The 21,511-nt window shown below is 36.4% G+C and overlaps 1 protein-coding gene across 2 annotated transcripts in view; it reads right to left on the bottom strand.

The window, feature by feature from the left end:
• The window catches only part of MBD5 (methyl-CpG binding domain protein 5), a 60,712-nt gene that overhangs the window by 26,226 nt on the left and 12,975 nt on the right, over positions 1 to 21,511 (bottom strand). The window contains exons 4-6 of one of the 2 annotated variants that reach the window (XM_044913283.1): positions 17,248 to 19,383; positions 4,043 to 5,068; positions 2,173 to 2,384 (exon numbers count right to left, since the gene is read on the bottom strand). In XM_044913283.1, coding sequence (XP_044769218.1) covers positions 2,173 to 2,384; positions 4,043 to 5,068; positions 17,248 to 19,383 — 3,374 coding nt within the window. The remainder of the gene's footprint in view (positions 1 to 2,172; positions 2,385 to 4,042; positions 5,069 to 17,247; positions 19,384 to 21,511) is intronic. The other variant, XM_021702943.1, reaches the window with a different exon arrangement.

Genomic DNA, 21,511 nt, shown 5'->3' with positions numbered 1-21,511 from the left:
GATGATCCTCTAGTTAGGTAACATTCTCCTTCACAACTATTCAAATCTTTATCCACTTCTTCCAGCTGACTGCTCCACCATCTCCAGCACTATTCTTAGTGGATAACCTTACTTAACAGAGAAAATGGAGTTGATAGGTTAAGAATTCTCATAGTTCTTATACTCTGCTACTTCCTACCCCCTCACAGCACATACTTCTCTGCAACTATACGTGCCCCAAATCCTGCCCCGCTTCCCAGTGTAAGAGGGGCCTCTTCGGCTTTCTGAGGGTAAGTCCTCCATTTATGCTCTGGATCCCAAGGCACTCCTCAGGGATTTTGCCTCATCTGTCATCCCTTCTCTTCATTATGTTCAATCTTTTCCACTTTTTTTTGGGGGGGGGGCTCTTTCCTTTAGCATACAACCATGTGCATAGCTTCCATATTTTAAAAGTTTGCTTCAACCTACATCTGCCTTGGGGCACCACCCTTTTACTCTTATGTTCTTCATAGTGAAGTTTTTGAAAGAGTAATCCACACTCTTTAATTCCTAACCTTTTTATCCTTCCATCCATTGCAATCTGTCTTGTGTTCCCACTACTCCACAAAAACTGAATTCTACCTGTTAGTGGTGATGTCCCAAATCTAGGGGATTCTCTTCAGGCTTTATCTACTTGCTTGAAATCCTCAGTGACATGGCTGGGCACTTTCTCCTCCCTTCTAAATTATTTTATGACATAAGATGTGCCTGAATATTTTCTCATTGTCAAAAAAGATAAAAATGTTCTTTACCACTACTCCCCACCCAAACCTGACTTTCCCATCCCACTCCAATTCCATTTCCTTTCTCAGAAATAATCAGTGCTGGAGTGCATCCTTGCAGACACTTATGTTTAATACATTAAGGTGTGTAGGTATATATCTAGTTTTCTCTCCTTTCTTCTTTCACATAAATAGTATAGTATTTTAGTATTGTTCTATAATATCACAGTATTAAAGTCTTGCATTCTTGTGGATCTTTCCATATCAGTTATGTAAATCTACCTAGACCTTTTAAACTACTAGAAAGACAGATATATCATAATATATTTAACTATTTCCAGACTGATGGACACTTAAGAGATTTCTAATTTTTGCTGCCACAAATCATGTTGTAATGAACATTCTAGCATGTGCCCTTTTGTTCACATTGGAAGATTTCTCTAAAAATAGATACAAAGAGGCTGGACTTCTGCATCAAAAGATATGTATATTTAAAAACCTGATAAACTATCAAATTAACCTCCAAAAGAACTGTATCAGCATACAATCAGACCAACAATGTATCTAAAAGAATCCATTTCTCCACACTACTGTCAGTAAGGGATATCAATCAATCTGATGGACACATTAGTGTTGTAATCTGTATAACTCTGATTACTCTTTTCACATGTTCATTAATAATTTATTTTTCATTTTCTGTGAATTTTCTGTTCAGATCTATTGCTCATTTTTTTAATCAATTACCTTTTTTTTCCTGACTTGTAGGAGCTTTTTTTCTATAATGGATGTCAATTATTTGCCATTATTATGCAAGTATTTTTCTGCCAGGTGCCACTTGTCTTTAAGTTCATTTAGAATACCCTTATCATACGGAGATGTTAAAGTTTTAAATATTCAACCCTATTACTTCTTTTTGACTTCTTGATTTTGTGCCTTACTGAAAGAACCTTCTCTACCTCAAGATTATTTAAAAAATACTTCTATATTTTCTTTTTTTATTTATTAAGTGTTACTCTTTTCATCTCCTTAATCTATCAGGAATGTATTCAGCTTGTAGAACTAAAGAAAGACTAAGTAGTTGAAGCCAGGGTGGGTGGTAAGGGCTGGGGCTGGTGACCGAGGCCGAGCCAGCAGGTGAGAGATATGGATTTCAATCAGGAGAGCAATGGAAACCACGAAAGGGTTTAAGAGGATCCTACGATCAGTTTTTACTATCAGCTCTGAAAGGACCACAGAGATACCTCAGACAAAATAAAATAACCTTCACGAAAAGACTAGAATGTTGAACAATATTCATTATTGGGAAATAATAGTAAATGGAGGTGAGAGGACACATGACCTCCTTCTCCCGTCTCTTCTCTTCTCCCCAATTAAATGTTTCAACAGACCTAGACATTATTTGCTATTCGAGGAACCCAGCGAAGGAGAGTACCTGAAAGTTCTGAAACAGACAAGCCATGGGGTTACTGTTAGCCGCGCAAGGAATTGTGGGCTGTCCTTGAAATGCCTGCAGGTTCTGGTACCCCTGAAGAAGTTGCTGTTGCTGCTGCTGATTTGGAGGAAACATCTGATTGTTGTTTAACAGCGACTGCAGATGAGTCAGTTGATGGTTATTCAAAGTATTGTTTATTGAGGACATGTCACCTATAGTTTGAAAGACATAAAATGTAAGTCAGTGTGACTCGTTGGAGATCCTATGCCTATCTTTGCACCTGAGGATTCCTGCAACAAAAACTGAAAACTAGACCTGACGTGGTCATTCTTTTCTCTTTTTCTCCTCAAGGTCTTCCTAAGTGGTAAATAAAGAGGAGTTTTATTACTTAATTTTATCTTTCGTAATCAGTTTTTTTATTTTATATCCTGGAGACACTACTTAGTCTTTGCTCTATCCATTAGCCAATCCCTATATGTTGAGCTTCAGTGTTACATAATTCCTTGAAATTATTTTTTCTAGAGCACTTGAAACTAAAGGTTGAAATTAGTCCTAAAATGTTTTAGTAATCGTTAAGTCTTTGAGCAAATTATTAAAATGAATGGGTCTGAATAGGCCTTATTTACAAAATTTAGTTCTCAAGCCACAGTCATCAATAAATGCCACCAAATAAAATCAGATTTGGCCTAGAAATACATATTTTGTTTTTAAGTAAAAGGTTGGTCACCTAAAATTAAAATTGTAACGAAGCTAACAATACAAAAGAATTCATTGTAATCATTAAAATAAATGTTATACAGACGGGATTAGTTAATGACTACGTTTATATTCAGAACTCACGTTTAACTTGTTTGGAAATTACACTGAAATGCTCTTGAAGACAATGTGATTGAAATTGTCTTGTAACTTGAAATATGTAAATCTGTAATGCTTTTTAAATTTTTTAACTGTTGATTTCAATGCCAAATCGAGCTTATAAACTATAGCAACTAGTAAACCATAAAGTTAGTAAACTGTATTATAAAGGTGTCCATAAACTCAAGAAATATATTATTATTAATTTTTATGTACTGAAGATGCCCTTGTGGCAATATCATGTATATTTGCCTGTTTCCAGACTTTATGGACACCATCTCTGTACTTAATATTATAGTTGCCTGCATGAGTCAGTTGGACATACTTGACATTATTTTCTAACCTTTTGGTGATAGAATACTCTACATGAAGGATTTTGCTTGTAAGCCACAAAGTTCTAAAGAATTAGACTCTCTGAGGCAATCTATTGCCTCCATCTATTGCCTCTCTCAATCGCAGCTATTGAGACTGTCTGTTTCCTTGAACTTGGGCAGAGTTTATCTTTGAATGTTTTTATGCCTTGTTTCTTATTTTGCTGGATAAGCATTTCGTTTTGTTTATTTAGGGATCACCTGGACAAAACACTTCCTCAAGCTGTTTCCATCCACAGTGCAGCTGCTCATACCAACCCTGTGATGCCACACCAACTAAAATTCAAATAAAAGTTATTTTTAAGATGGACCTGTGCTTTATTGTTTGAAAAATAAGACTCTACTTGGCTTAAGAGAATGATAGGGAGGTTAGGTTTAAGTGGCATCAGAATTAGAAGATCAGAGAAAGCAGATTAAGGTGATATTTAGTACTGCTAGAGTAGGGGAAAAGGAAAAAAGTCATTTTTGTGTTTGTATAACTATGGATGTGTGGGGGTGTTATTATATTTAGTTCCTTAAGCAAGCTGTGACATACCAAAAACATTTTTAAAAAATAGTGTGACAAAATGGAGTTTTTAAAGGAGGAGAAAATAGAATTAGAAAAACGTTTCTTTTGTAAACATTTGTGAAACAGTTTAACTTACCAAGCAGACCCGTCCCCAGTAGAGGGTTAAGTAGCTGTGGCACCACAGAGTTACTGTTGAGTTTAGCGGGACCAGGTGTACTCCCAGCATTATTAGATACATTCAGCAATGTTTCTGCCATTGACACCACTGCTGTCCCACCAAGTGTTGAGACAGTCAGTGCTGCCACTGCTGATGATGTAGTGGTTGTGGTAGTGGTTGCCTGGGAGGAAGTTGCTATGGAAACCTCTGGATGATTAGCGGTGTTGGCCGACGCTGAGTTCAGGACACCTCCCAACAGCTGGGGATTCAAGGCCATTAATCCTGAGGCCCCAGTGACAGCTGGGAGGAACAGGGGGTTAAAAGTAGTGTCACTGCCTGCAAGGCTTGGTAAAGGGTTCCCCAGGGGGCTGGCTAAAAGGGTCTCAGCTCGGCTGCTCTCGGACTGATTGCTTGGCAAACGGTCTGGTGGGGCTGTCATCTGTGTTAATGAGGGTAAAGGGGTATTTTGCTGTTGCAAGAGATCTGAGATGGTCAGATTGAAAGATGGCAGGGGAAGCATGGCAGCTGCTTGGGCTTGGTTCTGAAGCAGGGCCGCTAAGAGCTGAAAGTGAACGGGCTGCAATACCTGCCCATCCATGTCACCAGAGAGGAAAGCTAAAGCAGCGTTTACATTCGGGTTGAGAAAACCTAAAGGGTGGAGGTTGATCTCAGACTTGCCTTCTCCTGCTGAAGGCTGGAGGATATTTAATAGATTCTGGCTTAGGAGATGCTGTTGATTCACTGGCAAAGAGATAGGTAGAGGACTGAGGAGGCTGGGGTTCAAGGGGTGTGGAAGATGGTTGTTTGAAGTGCTGTTGGATGGAAAATGAAGTGCGTGCTCCTGGCCAACATAAGGAAAGTCACTCCCAATAGGCAGCTGACTCTGCAGTGGGTTTCCAGCTGCGGTGGTAACTATGACACCATCTTGAAGAACAGATGTTGTCTTGGTGATGGCAGGGTGGTTGGTGCCGGCTATGGCTATGGAGGACGACGATCCTGAACCGCCTGGAATGAAGAAGGAAAAAAACCAAACCGCTTATTAATTGTGGGTGTTAAGGAAGATGACCCCATCAAAATACATTAAGATACATTTCAATTAACTCCTGACGTGTCATCTTTGAGGATTTACATCAGGTTAATTATAATCAGAGATGAGTCGGAATCTGTTAATAAAACTTAAGTCTAACATTATACTTCCTAATCAGCTTGGAAAATACGTATATTGAAGAAGTTTAGAAATATTAAAAAAATACAAAGAAATAACTGTTTCTAACTAACAAATAGCTTGTTCTTCACAAGCTGGACAAAGTGAGGGTAGGGGAATCTGTGTTGTAGTTCATTCAATTGGCTAGATAAAGGTAACAAGGCTTTATTTTTCAAAATATATTTTTTATTTAAGAAAATGTTTTTGGTCTTGATTTATAATATTACCACTTGCTTTTAGTGAAAAAAATAACTGGAATATGCATGAGAGTACAAAACAGAAAATAAAAAATACCTATGGAGATAACTATTACTATGTTAGTGCGTGGTTCCTCAAGCTTTTCCCACCTGTATGTTTATACACATGCAGACATATATACACATATTACACATTTTAACAAAAATGGAATCATGTTGTTTTGTAACTTTTTTCCTTTATCAATATGTTTTGAATATCTTTCCACGTTAACTTGTGTTAACTTCAGAGCCATTTTAACTATTATCATGTATCAATATACCAAAATTTAATCAATCCACAGTTGTGGATATTTGATTGTTTATAATCAAATTACAATTACTATTGTAAGCAACACTACGATAAACATTCTTATTAACTCATCTTTGCCAATATGCTCAATTATTTTCTAAGGATAAATTCTTAAAAATGGAATTCCAGAGATAAAAGGGTTTTATATATTTTTAGAGCTTTGGATACATATTGTCAAACTGCTCTAGAGTGAAGCTGATCAATGCACATTCCATTTACATTTTTATAAACAGTGTATAGTAGTGCTCATTTCTCACCAACACTGTATTTTATCATTATTTCTTAATCTTCATCACTCTGATAGCATAAAGATACTCTGTACTTAGGATTCCTTAAATCAGACCAAATGCTACCATCCAAATAGCATTCTTAATCTTGAAAGTCTTACGCTAGAGATGAAAACTCAAGGAACTTAACATTTAAAGACATAAACTTTCAGTTGCTTAGGATTATAATCGTTTTAGCTGTTCTCAATCCAAGCTGCACAATAGAATTACTACCTGGAGAACGTGAAACAAACAAAAACCATGCCTGGGCCCTATCCCAGACCAGCTGAAAACTCATCTCCTGGGGTACAGCCTGAGCAGTAGTATTCTTTGAAATCACCCCTGGTGATCCAGACGCACAAGGGATGGAGTGGGAGAATCACGTTCTGTTGAAAAGGAACCTACAATCATTTTTTCTAATAAAAGGTCTTTCCCTAAAGAGATGCATTACGTAATATATGCATTCAGCAAATACTGTTACAGGCTTATGCATTTAATTTTATATTAAACACATATATGATATAATGAACAGCATCAGTGTTATTGAAACTCTAAAGTAATTCAAACACTGTACTGCTGTGCTATGCCCTAAGAAACTTTATATTTGACCATGTTATCATTGAGGCCTGTCCAAATACAAATATACAGAAATGTTTCCATAGTCGTAGTAGTACCACAAATACAATTTTATATTCCTCTTGTTTTCTTCTAACAGAATAACACCAGAATTTTTCCGTTTTGATATACAGACATTTGTATTAATCTTTTTAACCTCGTATCATATGGATTGATCATACTTATTGAACCATTCTGATAAGGTTTGGCATTTATATTTTCATGTTTTCATCGTTATATATAACACAGGGATGAACATCTTCCTGCATATGATACTTTGCTACCTTTGAATTTTTCCTCAGGAAAAACTGGTATGATTGGCATGATTGTTGTGAGAATCAAAGATAGGTAAGTGAAAGGCTTGTAATGTGTAAAAGTCTATACAAATAAAAGAGCTATCATTGTCAGCACTATTATTTACATTAGTAGTTGTAGTTAGTAGTGGTGATGTAGTAATAGTAGTAAGTAGTAAGTATGTATATGCAACACACCTTCTAGAATATCTCTATATTGTACGACTTTGCAATTTTTCCCAGCTGTCATGTCTGTTTTTTTTAAGTTCTCAGTGTTTCATTTAAAGAATGAGATTAAAAAAAAAAACCTCTGTTTAAAAATATATAAATATTTATAAAATATTATCATGAAACAATGACTATGTTCACAGAGTAGAGTAAGAACACTTCGAAAGCTGAAGTAGGCATATGGTGTACAATTCTTTAAATGTTAATTCACATTTGTAATAAAACAATCAACACCTTGAACATTTCATTGCTTCTGAAAGTTTGCTGCTATTTCCATAAATAGGCACTATGCCTTATTTGCATTTGGAAACCATCTTTTTAAACAAGCTAATAACAACTCTTATTTACTGGTAATCGCTGTCTGTGGCCTTTTTTCCTATCTGTTAACCAACAGTGACATATTTAAATGTATAGATCACCATTCCTCTAACCACAGTCAGAGCACAAATTTTCCCAAAATACTCTAGCAAGGCTTCATAGAGGTAGGGTTTCCTTAGAGGTCTCTGTTATTAATATTTTTGTCTTTTTTTGTAAGAGAGAAGCATCCATATTTAGGATGCAAGAAAGTAGACATTTGGGGACATTATTCTAAAAGCCCTCCATCTAAATATTCGTGAGGAATGACAATAAAGAAATATGGTTACTCTGTTTGTATTTTTGTATTACAAACAAGAAGGTGGTGAACACCACAAGCTTCTTAAGGGTAATATGTAAATCAAGGCCTGTTTTTTATTTTCTCTAATTTTCAACAACAAACATGAATGCTCTGCTGAACAAAAGGATAGAAATGGTGATACAAAACAACAACAACAAAAACAGCACGCTGCCCTTTTCTTGCAGGAAATCAGAGTTTAGGAAAAGTGATAAACGCACAAATCTTTCTTTTTCCTCTCTCAAATACACACCTTTTGAGAGCTTATATGAATCAGGAAATTTTAAAGCTCTGTTCATATAGCTAGTGTAACTATAATGCAATATGCTAAGAGATTTAACAGGTATATAACTGGAGGTGTTAAAGTAAACTAAACAAGTGGTAACATTTGATCCGGGATTTGAGAGTAGAAAAGGAGATAGAAAGGGCTTCCAAGTAGAAATAAGGTCATTAGAAAAAAAGACAAGGCGATAATAAAGTGCATGGAGGTTTTTATCCTGAAAACAAAGAAATGTGACTGAAAATATTGTAGGCTGCCTTTCCACACACCCCTACCTTCCCACCATGGTTAAACCTGCTGCCTTAAACAAGCAGCACAAAAATTTAAAATCATCTTTCTAAACCATTAAAGGCAAGGATCACTTCTTATTTCCAAGACCTAACATGGTCTCTAACATTCAGTTGGCATTCCAAAAATGTTGGTTGAATGAATCTACTAAGATCGTAAAACCTGCATTCAAGTTCTAGAAATCAGAGCTTTTGATGCTGTGTGTGTAGCATATATGTATGGGAAGTAAGGAAGAGCATACCACCCATTTGTGGAGAAAGTGAAGACTGATTCTCCAGTATTGGTCCAAAGCCAGGAGATAAGGGACAGGAAAGGAGATGCTTAGAGGAGGACAAGTTACTTTAGACTCTCGTGTGTTCCAGAGAGTTAAAATCCCCTGACACAGGAAAAGGTCCATCTCCAAGTACTCTGAGTTCTTCAAGTCACTCAGTAATGCTTGGGGTCATCCAAAGAGGACCTTGAATTTTTATATCTGAAGCAAACTGGAGCTTGCTTATTTCTGAACCACTTAATCTTGAATAGGCACTCTCTGGCAAAACTACTTCATAGTTCTGCACAAAAACCATATGGTCTCTTGAAGCTTGTGGGGAAAAATGTTTTCTTAAAGCTGAATCTTTTTTTTTTTTCCAGCCAAGATGTTTTGTGCTTAAACTAATGAAAGGGACAGTTGCTAAGTTTTTTTTTCTTTTTAAGCAAACTATTCACTAAACATTTAGTAGTTAAACAACTAAAAGGCAGCTGGAGCCTGGAACAAGTTAGTAAGCTGGAGAAGTCCTTTAATTGGAAAAAAAAAAGATTATTTTACACCAGCCAGCAGCAACATGAACTGGCATAATTTCTCTTTCTCATTGTCTCTGTTGCTTTTAATGAAATCAGAGATAAGACTCGAAAGCCATCCAAATAAACTTTCGGTGTGAGATCACGTGCCTAGACACCCAATCAGAGATTGAGATAAACCAGGACAATCAGGAAATGACAGTGGTAGCTTGCCCAGTGGGGTAGATTCCTGGATATAAAGAGTACTCTTTATCCACACATTTAATTTATGATGTGTGTGAGTGTATATGTGTCCGTACATACTGAAATAGTACCAGTAAATTTTTTTTTTAGGATTTTTAAAGGATATTTTCCTACGATTACTAGTTTCATTCTTAAGATTTTCTTCTGCCTCATTTAAAAAAAATTTGTTTTTTAAGACAAAGGTAATATCTACCCCTTTAGATTTATTTCTCTTGTCACTGATATTCTTTAAGAAAAGTCATTGTTTATATTATGCTAAACTCTTCTATGGTTGGTTCTTAAGTGTTAATATTGTTGTACACATCTTTGTATGTGCACAGAGATGACAAATGGACAAATAAGGTGTTTTAAAAATGTCATTATACCAGTTTGATCTATAATTTCCAATTTAGAATAAATACTACTTTATGTTAGAAAACTTTTTCTAAGTGAAAATGCCCAAATTCTAAGTTAATATGCCCAAATACTTATTTTTATCCATAAAAAATTCAAGAACTAAGAAACGAGTCATATAAAAGATACACCTTCACCATTTGACCTTTATCATTTGCTTTGACAGTTGTACTTTAAATGCAAACAAGGTCAATGGTAATCCTTAATAAAAACGAATGCCTGTAGAAGCAAGAGAAAACATCATGCCCTAGTGAGGCTAATAAATATAATTCACTTTTCAATCCCATGGAAATAGTAAAATTTTCTCTATATTTAAAGGATTGATTTTAAAAAAATAAAAAGATAACTTGTATGAGAAGTCTAGATCTTCCAACAAGACATTATTTTAATGGCATGGTATATGTATTTACAAAAACACATCAATTTCTATCCTCATGCTTTGGATCCTGATGTAAATTCCTAGCATTCCCTTACCAGAAGTAGGCGGGAAGACCTAGGGACTAGTGGCTATTTGTTCCCTAAAAGGAAGGAGGGAGGGACCCCAAACCAAAGCACTCAGAGAAGGGGAAGAGGGGGAGGAGATTGAATGCAGCATCTAAGGAAATGTTCTCTACCCTTAACAGGACGAAGCTGCTGGGAAGGTGGAAAACCAGTGGAAGGGATGCAGCTTGAATACTGGAATATGTTTGAATCATCATCAACATCAGTCTTGTGGTGGTAATGGAGTCAGACAAAAAAAAAAAGAGAGCGATGTGAATTTTTTTTTTTTGCTACTGATCATGTCTGTTTCCTCTCTTAACACATAGAATCACTCTGAAAACTGTTACTTGCAAAAATGCTTGAGATTTTCCATTGTTTACTCAAGTAACAAAGTTTTGGGTTTTCTTACAAATGCTTTCTATCACATTTTAAAAAATATTGTAAGGAAACAAATATTGAGAAATTAGGTTAAATCCCCTTGCTTGGTGGGATTTCTCCTCTTTGAATATGGGGGTAGAGTCAGTTAAAATGCTTCAATATTCCATTCAGAACTTCTATCTCCTTATTTTGTTTAATGAGCAGAGCAAACTGAGTTTCTGAGTTATAAATACAGTTAAATTTGTATTCTTCCATTATATACTACTTTATCTATAGTGCTAAAATAGTGCTTGGCACATACTAGGTGCTCAATAAATATTTGCTGAGTTAATTACCTCAGGAATATTCTAAGACAGTTTAGGCCTATCTGGGGCTGCAAAACCAATTTAGTATGCCCCATTATATTTTGATAAATGAAATCAAAAAATAAAAATACATTGTATAACTAGGGTATTATTTTGTGCAAAATGTTATATATGAGTGCTGGGTTATGTTCCATTAGTGGGTGATAAAATCATTTCAGTGGGTCATGACTGTCTTAAAGAAAAAGAATAAGACAGGGTAAGACAGAATGGGATCAAAAAGCTCAGAGTATATCACATATGATAAGAGTTTTTTTAAAGAGACTTTTGTTATACATTAAAAACATATCTCTAGTGGATTATAATGCAACTTAATTTCTCACTGTAGGAAGAAGTACCAAAAGGTTGAAAAACACTGCCTTAAAACCAGGCCTCTGAGTTGCTCAACTTTGTGGGGAATGGTCTATGGAGTTGTGCTCCAGGAAGCATGTTTATTAGGCTCTCTAGTGTGAGAGGTATCCCTGTGGAGTTGCAGCACAAGAGTCCTGCTCTAGGGTCTCTATGATAAATATGCTCCCTTATACCTGTACCCATGGGTCTTGGACAGATAACTCTGAAATTTCCTGGAGCAGCTCTCCCCCAGGAGTATCTCAGCAACTCCTTCAGACTTCTGTGTTTAGTTCCATTTTTAATCTGTAAGAAGGTGAGTTGTTACTTTGAATTTTCAAGAAGTATAGTTCTTACAAAATAATTTTTACTCTACTCTTTGCTTGATTGGCATTAATGTTGTTTTGATATGAGTTCCTATAAAGGAAGAACTCTATGATATATCTAGTACTATATGCATGTGGAAATTAAATCTCTTTTGATGATGCCATAGAAATATTTTTAAGCATAATTTTAATGAGTCAAATTCTTGTAGAGTTAACATTTACTGCCTAGAATTTGGGTACTTTTAAAGCTGCGTCAATGTTTTCAGACCACTTGATTTTAGTAAATAGTAGCTTAGGCATGTCCTAGAGAACTCAAGGATTTCTAGTGACTTCATAAGTGAGTTCAGTGTATTGCAATGGAATAAAATTCTCCCAACTTGCACACTGGGACAATTTATTTTTTGAAAGGTACAAAATAGATCATTGAATCAGCAAACATATCACACCACTCTGAGTTCTGTTTTCACCTTTGATTATACAGACTCAATCAATGTCTAAAGTCAAACATATTTTAACTCCTTCTTTTGTACACAAGGAAACATTAAACCTGGAATATGTAAACAAAACAAGTGGTGTTACCCTGATAATCGGAAACCTTCTTAAACAGCAAGACATTGTTGTTAAAATATCTTACAGCAAAGAAGAAATGGCTCATTTTGCGAAAACTTAACTGAAAGAACAGACATAGATTTTTATCACACAGTCAAGAATTTAATAGAGTTTTGGTATTTGGTTAAAAAACAGAGCAGAAGGCAACTTTGAACCTAGAAGCCTTGTGCATCAGATGAGGGATAAAATCTAAGCATTTAAAAATTTTGGGTGGAAATACTTTTAATAGCAACTATTATTAATTCAGTCACAACCTTAAAGGAGCCTTTGCCCTTCTTCCCTCTACATTAGTCTCTATAAGACTAGAAAATTATTTCTACACAAACTTTCTGTATCCTGAGACGGCTAACTTATATAGTACAATCCATTCTTGAGCATTTTTATCCCACAATCTTTTTGCACCTGTAACTTCAAATGTAGGGCATGACAATGTCCCTTTATTTATTTATTTTTTTACTGGCATGTTCTGAGAATAAATAAACACATAGAACAAAAAAACCAAGCTCATTACTTTGCAGTCTTTTACCCAAGGTGTTCTTTTGTGGTCTCTATTTCATTTTCTTATACCTACCATATCAATGGCTGTACTGAGTTTCAATCAAATGTATTTTGTGCTGAAAGAAAAACTCTTTCTTTTCCAGAGTTTTTAAAAAATATGTATAAATATCCATGAACATACATTTACTCATAGGTTTATTTATATTCTTGTTAGTCCATGTATCTCTAAGAGTTAAGGCAAATCAAGGTTTGAATTATTTTCTCTTCTGGTACAAACTCATACTCTGCCTCTTCAGAGGATTCTATTTGCATGTGTTTAGAAGAGTTGATTAAATATTTTTTTATTAGAAAAAATAAGAGAATATAGAAGGGCTTTTAAAGTGAAAAAGTTGTATTTCATGATTATCACAATGGAGAAGGTAAGGTTCAGTTATTAAATTGGTGAGCAGAGTAGTCTAAATCTTTTTTCTTCTTTGAAAATTGTAAAAAACCCCAGGCCACATGGACACTGACAAGACTAGGTCCTCTGCAGAGGCCGAGATTCCTGGCACGTGTGGTTTTGTTCTCTGGCCAGCAGGCAGGCGGCACGGGCCTGATAAAATTTGCCAAGCAAGGGTACTTGCTCTTGGATTCCTCCCTAAACCAAACACCACAGGACACATGCTGGAACCACTTAAATGCTGAAACTTGGCTCTCTTCATAAAGGGAAAGTTGCTTTAAACGTACACTACTGTTGGATTTCAGAACATACCTGCATTCAGCAGTTTGAATGTTTGGACTGAGAATCAGGAACTTTGGGGTTTGGTTGCCAGATCCACCAGAGCTTTGCTTTACAACTTGAGGAATGTCAGCAAGTATCCTACTGGTCATTTTCTAAATCTGTTACATGGAAATATTAAACTTTACTTGTAATTTGATATCCAAAAAGTTAATAGAAACCTGTAAACGTTACAAGCAAAGTGCTCAGAGAGCTTTCATGGGAAGGCAATTTCAAAACCCCAAATAGAATTAATAAAGTCTTGTATAGTCTTAAATTTTAGAAATATTTTCTAAGCATTTTATATCTTTTATCTGATTTTTTTTAGGCCTATATGTGAATTCTAAAATGTATTACATCTCAAATGTGGGAATGGGAGGCAGAGGTAGTAAAAAAAAATCAGTATTTGGGTTGTTTATAATAGAAAAAAATTTTAAAAGAAGTGTCTGAAAATAAATTACCAATCAAATTAAGTGTTCTCAGAGCAAGTGATTTCTTCTCTTAATCAAGGTCTTACTGTAACATTTTTGAGCTGCTTAGGAGAGTGGAAAAGGCACTGGGTTGAGCAGGTCACTTGAGTTCTGTCCAGGATCCGTTACCATAGAGAAGAGTAGGACCATGTTCCTGTGGGGCTCTTCCCCCCCACCCTGCACTGTGTGATCATGCTCGGAAGGGCAGAACTCATATCTACATAGTTGCCTCCTTCAAAGATCTACTGACACGTCACTCACTAGGAAACACATTCTTATTTGATTAAGTGAGGTGATACAAATTCATTAAAATAAAGGTCACCAAATGTGATTCACAAACGAGGGGCAGTTCTCTTGATAAGTTTGGACATTTCATCTGTGTTGACATAAATATCCTAATCATTATATACTATGATATCAGAGTCCAGAGAGAAGGCAAAAATAACTGACTTTTGTCTAAAAGTGCATCAAAAGTTTACAAATGTGGCTTTTAACACTCACTGATGTGCTTTAATTCATGACCTGTTGGGCATTTTTAAAGATTTTGCAAGTGAAAACAGCATTTTTGACTACTAAATGTTTTAGATGAAGAACTTGTACAGCTGGGAAGAAAATGGATTTTAGGATCAGATGAACCTGAGTTCAAATCTTAATTCAGTTATGCATAATCTCGGACAGTTATTTAAGTTCTCTGATGCTCAGTTACTCATCTCTAAAATGGGGGCAATAATACCTTATATTTTGGGAAACTACACAAATTAGAAGTAATATAGGTAAATCATCTGGCACATAATAAGTACTCGATAGCTACAAGCAACATTTTAAGAGTAAAATGCATTTTTCTTCTGATGTCTTACTGGTATGCTAGGAATACCTAGCTGAACTTACAGGGATAGCTGTGATTGTCATCTGCTGGTTCACTCTGCATGCCTAGCCTTGGTACTTATTTGATGGATGAATAAATGTCAGTGTAAATAAATATTTAGGCTGAGCAATTATAATGACAGTACATTCAGTTGGCACAGTTTACTGTGTATCAAAAAGAAACATGGCATTAGAGACTTCTTCAATATTCAACTCATCAAAAGAGATACATTAATTAGTAAATCTACCCATTTTCACAACCAGCTGCACATCAGATCTATGTACATTAATTAGTATTTAATTTTATTAGGTTTAATATTTTAAAAATTTTTACTGACCTAGATTTTCATCAAGTATATGCTTTCTGTTAGCTTACACATGATTGGTCACATCCATATCATTACTAGACATTTATTCTTGTCCCATTTAGCTACTTCTATGCTAACACTTTTCTCATATTAATAAATTTTTCAACCTGTGTGTTTGACACTCCCAGCACTGTCAATCCAGATCTGACGCTTTACAAAGGTTCATGGAACAAGAAAATACATGTCCAAGACTATATAAAATAAGTCTATAAACTTAACATTCAGAAGAAACAAAAACATAAATAAGTGTTGGTCTTTTCCATTATGGATGAACTGCAATACATCATTAATAAAATATATACACTTTGCAATATGAACTCAGACCTGAAACAAAGTAAGTTGAGGTAAGGGGTATCAATTATGTAAAGATATATAATACAAGGAGACTAACAATGCCTCATCCAAATGACTGAAGGCATGCTTAATAAATACGGTATATCTTAAAATAGTTACGGATTTTATGTGGCTTTAATCTGCTAAAAGCATAAGATTAAATTTTCACTCGTGTAGAATTATTCAAAAAGGAATATGAGTCATTGAAAAGTTGGAAGCCCCTTTGGAAGAAGGATCCTGTTAAACACATACAAAATAGGTTCATGAGATTCTTTAGGTTAAGAATATCAAGAAGGCACTAATCATTTCGATTATCTTCTCCATCGTATATTCTTTTTCACAAAAGAGGGTCAATGAGTAGTTCTTCATTAAACACTGACATCCAGACATAGAACATAACACAAGTTGTGGAGGAGGGCAGGTGTTAAGTAGTGACACCAGGAAGGAAAACACTGGATTTTACTCTCAGCAACACAGACATGTTGGTTCTAATGCTTTTGCAGCATGATGGTATATTACAGTCTACACATATCTACACAGTAGCTTATTAGTAAAAGCCTAGCAGTTTTCTCATCTCCAGTAGCAATCTGGTCTGCAGAGCCCACTGTTTTCGTATCTGTCTCTACAATTACCTTTTGTTTCCTCCCTGTCATTTCCTACAAACCTCTCAAATCATTAGTGCTGGGTTCTGGGTATTTTCACGGTCAGATTATCTGATGTCTCAATGAATTTACCTCTTTAGTGCTTCTTTCCTGATTTTTCTAACAATTTCTGATGACTCTATTGCACAAAACACAGTTCTTTCTAATGTGTCTACTTTTAAATAAATTTGTCTCCTTCATTATAGTGGACGAAGAGATATAATTAAATTTGGGTTCAAAACCTTAATGTCAATGGTAAAAATAATGGTTAACTTCTACAAGAAAATTGTAAAACAATTTCAAGATCAAAAATTCTGGAAATCAGGTTTTCAAGCCTTTTTTTATTAGAAAACTTAAATTATTACCTTTTTTTAAAAGGGAGGAGCCAATATCCATTTTTGAATTTTCTCAAACAAATAATAATAAAGGATAGCAAACTAGGTTAAGAGAACACATTAGAAGGCAGCTTTCTACTTCATACAACTTCTAGTTACCTTTTCCTATCCATTCACCTATTTCTGGTCAGCAGCAAGAACAAAAAAAAATCCATTTATTTTTTCTTTTTTGGGTTTTCCAAGATGAGCGTCATTTACCTGAATACAAACAAAAGCTAGGGGAAACGGCTTTTATGTTGGCATAGACCAAGTAAGTACATGTCTCACGAACCGGGAAACCCTGCCTTCTATGGCTTCTTTTGCAGTTTAGAGTCCAATGGTTATATAACCAACTGAAAGTCAAACAAAATTCAAAATGACACAGATTGACAACAAATAACGGAAACACACGGAATCTCCTTGGTTGTTCTTTTTTTCTAATAGACAAATCCCTAGCATTCTGTAAATAAAGTTATAAATACTAAAGAAATGATGACAGTTTCACAACGGGGAAAGGATCATTTCTTATCATAATAAATATTTTGGTACAAATTTTAAAAAAACGTAGAAAAGTTTAGTACCTTGGGGTACTTTTCTCTAGTAAAACCATACCTGCTTCAGAACTTGTTTGATTATAGCTGCTAACAATGCTGTTTGGTATCACTGGAGTGGAGGACGTTGAGATTCTTGACTGAGGTGGATTGGGATGTAATGAGTTTCCTAAAGCCACGCCCGACTGACTGAGCATCCCACAGTTCCCGCTAGCCTGAATCTGATTTATTAAACCTGCAAGATGGTGGTTTGGGACTGGGCTGTTACTGTGGACAAAGTTAGTGTTTGCACTGTGGCAGTGCACGGCTTCCCCTCTCAAAGGTATGTTCTGTGTCAGTGAGTTCTGAAGAGCACTGGAGTTCATACTGGGCTCTGTAAAATGCAGCTGGTTAGCAGAGCAAGGCAAAGCAGTATTTGAGCCCCCACAACCCGGGGTACTATTGCTACTCAAGTGAGAGCTTTGACAACTCATAGACTGTAGTAACTGAGACATTGAACTGATGGGAAAGGAACCCTGACCCTGCTTTCTCAGCAAGTCGGGTCCAGGCTTAGGAACTGCAGAACTATCCATTTGAGACTGTCTGAGCAAACTCAACACTGTGGTAGGTGGCTGTTTTCTTTTCCGCAATGAGTCTTTTTGCTGAGACATCAGCTTATCTCTTAGTGCTGCTCGGCCACTTTGCCCTTCCCCTGTCGGGAGAAGCATGTTGGCAGTAGGAGGGAACATGGTGTTTAAAGTGCTATGTCCTTCAGTGTTGCTACTGCCAGCGACAGCTCCAGAATTGCTACTGCTGCTGCAGTTGTTACCAGCAAGTTTGTTTTGATTTGCTAGCTGTGCTTTGGCTGCTGCTGAGAGTAAACTACTTGCTGGAAAGGAGGCAGCATTGTGCTGGTTCAAGATCTGATTTAAAGGCATTCCCAGCAAACCAGGCTGACTCTTTACAGAACCACTTCCGGCAGATGCAGTAGGAAAACCTGCACTGCTTGGGGTACTTAGTACATTACTCATTCCAGCAATTAATGGGTTAGGGATATCCTTGTACTGATGATGTCCATCGGACTTGGTAGAAGGGCTTGATGGCATTGATGGCCTTGGGGACCCTATCGTTGACCTTGGTGACCTGGGTGGAACCTTAATACCACTACAAGTGGCCTGGGGTCCTAGAGGTGGCATCATGAAATTTCCGTGATCTGATGATGTGGAAGATGAGCGTGATCTTTGGGGCGATGCCTCAATCCTTCCAATTCCAGTCCCCATCATGTGCACTGGGGATGTCACTGGAGAAGGGGACAGGGAGGTTGAAGCTGAATGCTGAACTCTTTGTATGTGACTCCCATGATTCATATGACCAGGTTTTATGGTTGGCAAAGGGAGATTACTTGGCAAAGGAACAACAGCAGGAGGCATGCTTACATTCATCACAGGTACCTGAGAGTGGACATTTGAATGGAAACTAGTTGGATTAATGATAACAGGGTTCTGATTCACCGGTTTACTAGGAATAGGGTCAAGAATGCCAAGTGGATCTTTCTCGGATGTTAATGGCTTTTTCTGAAGAGCACAAGAAGGTGGAGGAGGGGGAGGTGGGCCTTGGGGTGGTTTGTGGTGGAACATTGCTCGTGGTATTTCCATATTAGTTGAAAAATTACACATTGGTTTTTTCATTACTGGACTCTTTGTAGTCAAGGTTGGGGAAAGAGGTATATTAGTCCTTCCAGCCATTGCACAGGATGACTGTACAGGAGAACCATGTAGCATTACTGAAGGTGGAGAAAGAGGAGTCCTATTCAAATGAATAGGACTAGAATTGGGAGCTCCATGAAAACCAGGATTACTTCTTGTGAAAACATCTGGGCTTCCGAGTGGGTCAGTCCTTGGAGAGATTGAGCCATCTCCATATATCTGGGAACTTGACGATGCTGGGCTGGGCAGGCCTCCATGGCTACCACGGAATGGAGATTTCTGTCCGTGTTCACTGCTGCCCAATCTCTGCCGGGGGTAGACAGGGTGGAGTTCTTGCTGCTGGCTTCCAGGCAATTCTTGTACATATAGCCTTCCCATGGCATTTGATGATCCAATCATTAACTTGAAAGGATTCTTACATTCAGGCATTACAGAATTTGTAATTCCTTCATGCGACTTATTTCTTACGGATCTTGGAGTTGCTGCCCGTGAAGGTACTACTGGAGTTGCATCTGATGTGAAAGACAAACAAAAATTCTGTTAGTACTCTCAATTCTTTTGTGTTGGCACGGGGGGGGAGGGAAGGAAAGGAAGAACTGAGGAAGGGAAGGCATCTGGAAATAGAAGTTTGCAAAAAGAAGCTGTGACTCTATGCAATTAAAAAAAAAGTTCTGTACTCTACAGTAAACTTCGATGGAAAAAATACACATTATTCTCCCTCAGTTGACCAAAGGTTCTCAATAACTGCTCATTATGCTTGTTTACTTCTTATGGGTTGAGGAAGGATGGGGAGCTGAATCAGTATATACTCACATTAGCCATTCTAACAGTATTTATAATATGAAAAATCAAGACTGACAGCCTCTACGGAAATGGTGATGTTACTATCTTGTCGGATTTGAATTTTTTAAAAACAGGGTTACAATAGCGAATTATAACCTATACGGCATATTTTCTTATAATTTAAATGCATTGCTATTTTTTAAAAATTTAAATTCAATAAGCCAACATACAGTACATCATTGGTTTTTGGTGTAACGTTCGATGATTTATTAGTTGTGTATTGCATTGCTATATTCACCAGAAAATTTGTTACCCTATAAATGTTTCTGTTACCTTACTGAAACTTCCTCAGGACAGGAACGAAAACTCTTCCTTATCTCAACATTCTCACTGGGAGAGCAAAAGAGCCTTAACTCTAGTGAATTAAGTGAATGGGATTTTGATTCTTTTAAAATGGGAGTGATAACAATAGTAAGTGCTGTGATATCACAATCATGCTTAGCTTCATCAAGTCTGTAACAGTGTAACATTGCAATCTCTTTGCCCTTGATCAGCCATTATTGTAAAAACAGCCTTGGTCAACCAACTTAGGTAAAAGATTGTGACTCTTTTATTAGGATAGAATTCCTATGCAAAATTTACTCAGAAGGCTAAAATCTTCAGTACTGGGTTCCAATTGAGTATTCTCTTTTTACAGCAAGCATTGCTCCCTCCCTGGCTTTTTGGAATCCCTTCAGTTCTTTTGGAGATCAGACAGAATACAGGCAACAAAAGCAAGCTGGCTCATCATACAGAATTTTCATTCTATCATGTCAGAATTTTAGGTTTAAGTTTTTTAGCCCCTGAGGATGTTTAACAATTTATAAAGTTGTGCCTTCTAAAACAGAGATGGCAAATAAAATCAGCTTCATATGCCAATTCCCATCAACTGGTGGTGGCTGCTTAGAGAGCTACGTTGAAAGGATGTCGCACCCTGGCTGGGCTCTGTGAGAAAATGCCAATGAGTCTGTTACAGGCACAGGTGAGGAAAGTGGTACCATTTATACTATATATTGCCCACTGGCAATATATTAGCAAGTATACTTGGGTTCACTTGCAATCAGAGGTATATTTACTTAAATGGATAATCGCACACTTAAGGTAAATATACTTCTCCTACCTGCTAGATAGTATACAGGTAAAATTATATCATAACAATTTCTAAGACGGTAGTTCTCAACCTGAGATATATAGAAGTCTAGGTAGGCTGCATTAAAGAAATAAAAGAACGAAGTGAACATATATTTTTCTTGGAAAAGTGGGCTTTCTGTTTCTGGTATGGTAGAGATTATTTGATAGAGTGGTTTCTGCACATAATATATGAAAAGTTGAGAACCAATGATACAAGAGAATTGCAGAAGATAAACCCAAATGAACTTATTTTCTTATTAAAGACAGAATTTTAATATTTGGGGCATTGCACCTAGCATCTAGTGAGAGCACAGAACACATAATCATTAGCATTATTACATGATGAACTGTGTCCTTATTAGTAACAAAACCATGGAGTTGTGTGTGTTTTTTTTTTTTTGGTTATTTATATAATTATGTACAGTTCAATGCTTAAAAATACAGACACTGGCATTCTTATATTCAACAGAATTTAGAAAACAGCTGTGGTTTGGAAAGGATTTCTTCCATACATGGGGAAAAATTGTTACCATCTTTAAAATGACAGGAATACTGAATAAACAAACAAAAGTCATGCCGACATTGTGTTACATTTAGGAACTAAATTATTACAAGAGTTGGCAAATGTAAATGCTGGGCACTCATCAAGTGCTTTCATGTATACTCAAGTAGACCTTTCAAAAGAAT

The sequence above is a fragment of the Neomonachus schauinslandi genome, chromosome 3, assembly GCF_002201575.2.
Source record: "Neomonachus schauinslandi chromosome 3, ASM220157v2, whole genome shotgun sequence".
NCBI lineage: Eukaryota > Metazoa > Chordata > Mammalia > Carnivora > Phocidae > Neomonachus > Neomonachus schauinslandi.
The sequence above is the reverse complement of the archived record's forward strand: the minus strand, read 5'-3'. Positions and strand labels throughout refer to the sequence as shown.